The 9,063-nt window shown below is 46.7% G+C and overlaps 1 protein-coding gene across 1 annotated transcript; it reads left to right on the forward strand.

Annotated features, from left to right (window-relative positions):
- Positions 1–5,074: 5,074 nt before the first annotated feature.
- LOC311241577 (potassium voltage-gated channel subfamily A member 1) lies at positions 5,075–6,790 on the forward strand (the record flags this gene model as incomplete). The annotated part of the gene is made up of 1 exon (XM_084330436.1): positions 5,075–6,790. The coding sequence occupies one exon, from the start codon at positions 5,075–5,077 to the stop codon at positions 6,788–6,790; it is 1,716 nt and encodes a 571-aa protein (XP_084186562.1).
- Positions 6,791–9,063: the final 2,273 nt, after the last annotated feature.

The following is a 9,063-nucleotide window of genomic DNA, read 5'->3' on the forward strand; positions in this document are numbered from 1 at the left end:
TATACAGCCTGGTCCTACAGTACACTATACAGCCTGGTCCTACAGTACACTATACAGCCTGGTACTGCAGTACACTATACAGCCTGGTCCTACAGTACACTATACAGCCTGGTCCTACAGTACACTATACAGCCTGGTCCTACAGTACACTATACAGCCTGGTCCTGCAGTACACTATACAGCCTGGTACTGCAGTACACTATACAGCCTGGTCCTACAGTACACTATACAGCCTGGTCCTACAGTACACTATACAGCCTGGTCCTACAGTACACTATACAGCCTGGTCCTACAGTACACTATACAGCCTGGTCCTACAGTACACTATACAGCCTGGTCCTACAGTACACTATACAGCCTGGTCCTACAGTACACTATACAGCCTGGTCCTACAGTACACTATACAGCCTGGTACTGCAGTACACTATACAGCCTGGTCCTACAGCACTCTACTAATCTCCCTCTCCTCTCTCCTCTCCTCTCCTCTCCTCTCCTCTCCTCTCCTCTCCTCTCCTCTCCTCTCCTCTCCTCTCCTCTCCTCTCCTCTCCTCTCCTCTCCTTTCCTCTCCTCTCCTTAATCAGAGTTTCCAACGCTATAGGTCTATATGACAGGCATTGTACTCTTAAACAGTAATGTATATTTGTAGATCTGGTATGTCATAAATGTCTGGATGTAGCAGTACTGTCTATATCTCTGTATGTCATATATAGATGTAGCAGTACTGTCTATCTGTATGTCATGTTATGATGAATTGAAAATGGGGGACCCTGATGTAAACAAGACGAAAGTCTTTCTCTGGTCTGCATCCCCTTAACAATTGTGTGTATTGAGCCGTACTGTATTGTACCCATTCTGCAATCTGTTAAATAAAGTTTTCATTCATTCATTCATTCATTCATTCATTCATTCATTCATTCATTCATTCATTCATTCATTCATTCATTCATTCATTCATTCATGTATTCATTAATTCATTCATTCATTCATTGTCCTTGGGTTACATAAAACCCATCTGTGGCCTCGTGCAGAGGAAGGTGGTAAATACATGTTAAGATATTCCAATGTACAGTTTTGCATACCATTGACTCAGAATGGTCTGTTTTATTGAAATCGTCACAGCAGTATAGTTTGTTTATACTTCAGAAGTATGATATTTAAACATGGTCCCCAAAATGAATGGAAGCGAATGAGGAGCCTGACACTTGGGAGGAATGGGGGTGTTGCAGCGTTGGGGATGTTTAAAAAATATAATTTAATATATAATATAATATAATAATTTGTGCTTCACCTAAAAATTTGGTCAGGAGCCTCCACTGGTATAGTCTAGCTGAACAAACTAGACATGGTTTTGAGAGGAAGACGAGGAAGAAGATGGATGCTATCCTGGAGAACCCCTCCCCCCCTCATATATTTGATCTTGTTCTTTACCTTCTATCTGATCTTTTCTCTATATTGTCACTTCTCTTTCCCTGCCTGAACGTCCTGTGCTGCTATGACACCTGAATTTCCCCAAGCGGATTCATAATAAAGGAACATCTCATCTCGTCAAGCTAGCAAACATTGCCCTGCAAGTATTGCCTCTTCAACACAGCATGGCTCTGTGATCCAGAGTCTCCTTTAAGGCTTTAGCTTTTTACGGTGTGAGAGGTTGATATTCTCCCTTTTTTTTTTTGACATCTAGCCTCGTTTTTATTGGGGGGAAAACGTGATCTTCTTGACCATCGTGAGGAAACTGCAGCCTGGAGGTGGGAGGGATTCAGAGCGTGTTGAGAGTTTAATTTCATTGCAAATCTTTATTTAAACTTGAAAGGCAACTGAGGTTTCCCTCATTTCAGTGTTGTAGTCGAGTGACTAAATCTCGAGTCCGAGTCGAGTCTTGAGTCCCCAGTGTTTGAGTCCGAGTCCAAGTCTGAGTCACCAAAGAAGATCCAGAGTCGAGTCCGAGTCAAGTACCCATTACTCTAGTCCGAGTCCGAGTCATCAATGTTGAGTGCTCTTGCTGGAATTTGATGTAAAATCTGCAAAGCGCACGATTCGGGGCGTCTCTTTTACTGAACATGAGGGTATCGACGTGAATCCGCATGTAGGTGGAACACACATGTCTGCCCTTGCACGAAATTAAACAATGTTACGGTAATTAATATAGCCATCAATATCGTATTGGCAAATGATTAGGGCCTTTACAAAAGTGTATTTATCAATTAACAAGTCCTCGTCTGCACCTTCCGAGTCTGAATGCAGTCAATGCTCGAGTCCAAGTCCATGTCTAAGTCATCAGTGCTCAAGTCCCAGTCGAGTCAAGAACAGTTTACATAGTTTTGGTCCCTATAGGACCAATGAAACACATTGAAAAACAAAACAATGTACGACTTAAAAAATACACGGATGTCAATATAAAAATTAGGCTGTTCCTGAAAGAGACAAGTGGTTTTCATCCGACAGAGATTACATGAATCTGGGCGACAGTGGCTCAGGAGGTAGAGGAGTCATCTGGTATTCAGAAGGTTGCCAGTTTGTTTCCGGGCTCCGGCAGCGCATCAACGTGTCCTTGAGCAAGACACTTAACCCCTAACTGCTCCTGATGTGCAGGTTGGCACCTTGCATGGTCGCCCTCGCCGTCGGTGTGTGTGAATGTGTGAGTGAATGGGTGAATGCGAGGCATAAGTTGTAAAGCGCTTTGGATAAAAGCTGCTCTATAAATGCAGTCCCTCTCCATGCAGCTTTGGAGCCACACTACACGCACGCATCCGTTAACCTTCGGTAGTGTGGTAGTGAAAGGTTTAACTTCAGTCTATAGGTGTAGCTGAACGATGCATAGCACTCGCCGTTAAGAACATCACAAAAGTCTAGCTAAGAAGATCTAGGCAGGGGAAAATGTATGAATAACAGTGTCTCCTCCCACAAACACGACTGCCGACATGTCCTTGGGCAAGGCACTGAACACCCAGCTGCTCCAGTGGAGCCGTTCAGTGCCCAGGTGTGAAGTGAAGGAGCGGAAGTGTGTGTGTGTGTGTGTGTGTGTGTGTGTGTGTGTGTGTGTGTGTGTGTGTGTGTGTGTGTGTGTGTGTGTGTGTGTGTGTGTGTGTGTGTGTGTGTGTGCGTGCGTGCGTGCGTGCGTGCGTGCGTGCGTGCGTGCGTGTGTGTGTCAAATGCTATATTACTGAGTCGCCATAGGGTATAGTGAGAAAACCCTGCTTTCTCTGAGGAAAACCCCTCCACAGCTACCCAGGCATAATTCCACGACGATGGATGATCACGACATATTGTCACAGTAAGTGATTATCCTCACCACACTTATTTCCCAAGTCTACTAAGAGCCTTACACGGTATAAAGGCCTAGTTCTTTTCCTGGGATTGGACCTCTGTAAGGAGGATTGAGTTACAGGTCGTGGCCTGGATGCTGGCGCCCTGCCTGGAAACTAGGGGGGAAGCTAGACCGGAGCGATGTTCGTCTGACACAAAGGGAGCGTTGGAGGTAAGATGACACGGGGCCTAACAATAGACAGGTATGACATGGAGCTCGCTGAGGGCTCTCTGTCTTGAGTGACATAAGAACTGATGCCAGTCTTCGGAGACTCCTCCGGAAAAAAACGTCACTGAAGGGGACTGGTCGCGCGTGGGAGGGGGAGGGGGGGGGGGGGTCATCGCAAACAGTTTTTTGGTTCAGTTAGTTCTCTATACTCTCTAAATAGGCAACGAGCACGTGATCCTATTGCACTCTATACCGACGACCTATATCCTCATCAACACATTTAATTAACATAAATAATAATAACCTAGAAAGATCCTATTAACCTAATAGTCTGGATAGTTTCAGGGAAAAATAAGTAGCACATCAGAAATGTTACACTTTATAAAAAAACGTATCCTGGTTCATAACTTATTGTAAAAAAAAAAAAATTAAATAAGAAAAAAATTAAATGCACACTTACTGACCGTTTAGCGTCTTGATATGAAAGAGACTGTAGCCCAGTTCTACTTTGAATGAGCAAATTATTTTGTACTGCGTTCATCACATCATTATAGTTAAATGTCTAGATCACGCCTCCCGAAATGTCACAACGTCAGAAGAATGTCACAACGTGTCACAATGACAACATAATCATTGTTAAATTATAAATCAACAGACGAATGCCATGATGTTCAATCATGACGATATAGGGTTTAATTACATGGGGATAAACTAAAACGATAATTTCGTTATCCAACATTTGAGTGGTTGAAGGGTTCCACAGTAAGTGTTGTACGACATATGACAGGAGCTGACAAAACAGAAACTACATGTATGATTTCCTTCCGTCTTCTTAATTCCATGTTAAAACAAACATTTTTACGCAGATGCTTATCAACACCCCACAATAAGCTTAGAGTTCAGAAGAGCATTACATTACATAATTTGCTACACATTCATAATAATCTTCAACTCCAGTTCATCCCCGCCCCCTCCAGCACTCAAGGTTGACACTAACGCGCGCACACGCTCTCATGCTCTCTCTCTCTCTCTCTCTCTCTCTCTCTCTCTCTCTCTCTCTCTCTCTCTCTCTCTCTCTCTCTCTCTCTCTCTCTCTCTCTCTCTCTCTCTCTCTCTCTCTCTCGCTCTCTCTCTCTCTCTCCCCCTCCCTCCCTCGCTCTCTCTCTCCCTCTCTCTCTCCACACTCTGACACTCTCCCTCTCTTCTACTTGAAGATGACAGCTTGCCTGACATCCAGAGACAACATAATTTTTTTTCGAAGGCAGCAATGGTCGAACGGCACTTTTGACGTCAGGAATAATCGTTACTCTCTCATCCGGGTCTCTTCCCTCTCTCCTCTTATGGTATTATTTACTTTACCAGAGAGAGAGACCAGGGAGCGCTGCTCATGGGCTTAAGCGCTCAGAACACACACTGCACTGGAACGACAGAGGACTTTATCCAGCTTTTATCTCGAGCTCGTCGCCAGCTTTTATCTCGAGCTCGCCACCAGCTTCACTTTGTCATGTAAAAAAAAAGGGAGGATATCATATTGGTTCTTCACAACTTTGCGAGTTTTTTCCCCCTCCCCCTCCCGCAAATGAATATTTAATGGATTCGGTATGGAGATAGCCTTGGTGAGTTTCGAGAACGGCGGTGCTAAGGGAAGCGCTGGCAATGCCGACGACGCCAGCTGCTGCCGGAACGCGCTCATGGACCACCACAACCAAACGCCGTTCGTGCAAACGGGATTCGGACTAGAGGACCACCGCGTCAAGGAGCTGAACACACCCGGCGGTCCCAATAAGCAAAGTTCGTGGAAAATCAACGACATGAACAACACCTACGGCTGCAGCGAAAATGCCATGGATGCGCTTTTACGCGCGGACCACAGTCCCCATCTGTTCGACGAGGACATGTTGGACATGGACATGCAGGACACCGAGAGCAACGAGCGGGTGCTGATCAACATCGCCGGCCTGAGGTACGAGACGCAGCTGGGCACCCTGAACCAGTTCCCCGACACGTTGCTGGGAGACCCTGCGAAGAGGATCAAATACTTCGATCCGCTGCGCAACGAGTACTTTTTCGACCGCAACCGGCCGAGTTTCGACGGGATTTTGTATTTCTACCAGTCGGGAGGCAAGATACGGAGACCCGTCAACGTGTCAATCGACGTTTTCGCGGATGAGATTAGGTTTTATCAGCTCGGGGAAGAGGCCATGGAGCGGTTCCGGGAGGACGAGGGCTTCATCAAAGAGGAGGAGAAGCCGTTGCCTCAGAATGAATTCCAAAAGCAGGTCTGGCTCATCTTCGAGTACCCGGAGAGTTCGAGTCCCGCCAGGGGCATCGCCATCGTCTCCGTGCTCGTCATCACCATATCCATCATCACCTTCTGCATGGAGACGTTACCGGAGTTCCGGGACGAGCGGGAGCTCCCGGTGACCAGCCGGCCGGACAACAGCACGGCGCCCCGGACATCCCTCACATTCACGGACCCGTTCTTCATCATAGAGACCACCTGCGTGATATGGTTCACCTTTGAGCTCATCGTGCGCTTCTTCGCGTGTCCGAGCAAGACGGAGTTCTCCAAGACCATCATGAACATCATAGACATCATGTCCATCATGCCTTACTTCATCACAGTGGGCACGGAGCTGGCCGAGCAGCAGGGCGAGGAGCAGGAGCACCAGAACGGCCAGGGCATGTCGCTCGCCATCCTCAGGGTCATCCGCCTGGTGCGAGTGTTCCGCATCTTCAAGCTCTCAAGACACTCCAAGGGCCTCCAGATCCTGGGGCAGACGCTCAAAGCCAGCATGCGGGAGCTGGGCCTGTTGATCTTCTTCCTCTTCATCGGGGTCATCCTCTTCTCCAGCGCCGTGTTCTTCGCGGAGGCGGACGAGCCGGAGTCGCATTTCTCCAGCATCCCCGACGCCTTCTGGTGGGCCGTGGTCACCATGACTACGGTGGGCTACGGGGACATGAGGCCGGTGACGGTGGGCGGGAAGATCGTGGGCTCGCTCTGTGCCATAGCCGGTGTGCTCACCATCGCCCTCCCGGTGCCGGTCATCGTGTCTAACTTCAACTACTTTTACCACCGGGAGACCGACCAGGACCAGTCGTCTCTGAAAGACGACCCGCCCAACAGCGGCCGCGCCAGTCCAGAGTTAATCAAACGGAGAGGCAGTAAAGTGTCCGGCAAGTCGTCGGAGGACGTGGAGAACCACGACGAGGGGGACGCTCATGTAGAAAAGGCGAATATCAAGGCGAACAGCGGCATTGACATAAAAAGATCCCTTTACGCATTCTGCCTGAACACGAGAGAAACGGACCTGTAGCCACACACACACACTCTCTCCCATTAAGATACTGTAGAGAGGCGATATCATATTATTAACCCTTTCACTGCCACACGACAGAAGGTTAACCCTTTACTATCACACAATTGTGATAGTAAAGGGCTAACCTTCTGTCGTGTGGCAGTGAATGTTTTAATAACCTCCTGTGTATTGTCGCAGTGAAAGGGTTAACCGTTTTGGTAGTGCGCGGCAGTGAAAAGGTTAAAGCCTATAGTTAGTGTCAGTTGTGTAGAACCCCCCCCCCCCCATTATAACGGGCCCTGTCTGGCCCTGTTTGTCTGCACACAGTCAAAAGGATCAACACGTTGCAATCCTGAAAAGTTTTAGAGCAACGGGGTTGATTTTTTTAAAATAAAAAGCACATTATAATCCCCTGATAAGCACATCCACCTCCATATAGGCGCCTATATGACGCCCAACGAGATTTAAACACATCTTAATTAACACGCAAGCATATGTGTCCATATAAGGGTGGTCTATACGTTTTTATTTTATTTTATCATCCATATACCCTAATCAAAGTCATCGTGAAATTCATGAAAACAAAGTAGGGCATCTATGCGAGAGATAGTGTGTATAATCAAGCATGGCAGGACTGGGAATAATTACTTGCGCGCTTAACATCACGGAGAGGATTATGTGTGAGACATGCTGTCGCGTATATATAGGCCTTAAACGAGCTGCCACTACCAACGAAAATGTCGGCTCTCTTGTACATATTAAGTATGTCAACAGTAAACGTTTTGTACTAGTATACACGTTTTGTCGAGAAAAAAAAGACGAGAGGGGGAAAAAAAGAAAAACGCCAAATGGGTATTTTATTTTCGTATAATACTGTCAGTTATGTCGAGTCGTATGTTTACTTGAAGAAGAAAAAAAGTTGCATTTAATGCATATGCGAATATGTACATAGTTCCTATAGGCCTATTTATTGCTTTTATTATGTAGGCCTATTCTTGTAGATCTGGAGAAAAAAGGGTATTTTTTTGAGCCGCGCGCGCCGATACTTGAGCAAGGCACCTGTCCACTCAGGTTCCGTATCTGTCAGTTTTGTTTCCCTCTACAGTATCTTTTTCTATATGAGTTGATTCATCCCTAAAAACTGACACGAGGACTTCAAGGGAAGCGTCGGGGACTCCTTTGACGTTGGTGAGCAACAGCCTTGTCACCAACCATTTGAAATACAGAACATTTGAGAAATATAATATAGATATTATATTGGGGAAAAAAGGACAAACGTGGAAGTACTAAGGGATCAGAGCTATAAAGCGACCAGAAAAAGAGGACATCTGGAGCGCAGAGACCATGCACCCGGAGACGCAGAGGACGTCACCAAGAAGCATAAAGACATAAGGTTAGTATTATAACACTATTACATGTGAATCGACACTTTATTGAATTACCTGACTATTATTTATTGACTAGGATGAAAGCAGTCCATCCATGGCAGATTATAATTAGGCCCGACTCCGAGCATGCTTCACGTCTCGCCAACCACAAGTTAGCAGAACAACTTGACACCAATGAATTGTGCGTTGAGTCAGAGCGCTGTGGGGGGGCCGGCCGGCGTGAGGAGCTGTCCATTTCAGCACCACCACACAGGAATTCAGAGCGCGCGGCGCCAGCGGCGCGACCGTTCTGGAAATGGTGAGGAAATAACTTCTCATCATAGCTCGCCAGTCGCCACAAACCACCGTGTTGTGCTCAAGACAACGTTAGCGTGCCAAAATGGGTATGTAGTAGCCCATAGGCCACGATGACAGGCGGCACAGAGAGACGCTGCTGCAAAACCTTTGCCCCCAGGGTGCAAACGTCGTAGCCAAATGCGTTGTAGAAAGCAGACACCAAACCAGCAATAGCCTTCAGCAATAGATTCTGTGCAAGAATGTGTATACGGTATTTGTCAAGGCAGGCAAATGCGTAATTTTAAATAGAGTGGACACAGCAAATCCAATCTGTGCTTTTGTTATTATCAAAAGTGACTCAGTTGAATGTTTTGGGTCAACCTTTCAGAGTGACTGGAACATGTGTGTTTTGGAGTTTAACAGTGACTGTTCTCTGCTGTGAGATGCCCCCAGGCAGCAGGTGTCCCCCAAGGGATGTTTGGGAGTTTGGTGTCTCTATGGCAAGGTTGACTGGATGGACAGTTTGGTATAGACTTGCATATCATACCGTCACAATCTGATGAGCTTGAGCCCACTTCGTCGTAACCCAGTGTGTATGTGTGCACATGCAAATGTGTGTGTGTGTTC

The sequence above is a fragment of the Notolepis coatsorum genome, assembly GCF_963971535.1.
Source record: "Notolepis coatsorum genome assembly, chromosome: 15".
In the NCBI taxonomy this organism is placed as follows: Eukaryota; Metazoa; Chordata; class Actinopteri; order Aulopiformes; family Paralepididae; genus Notolepis; species Notolepis coatsorum.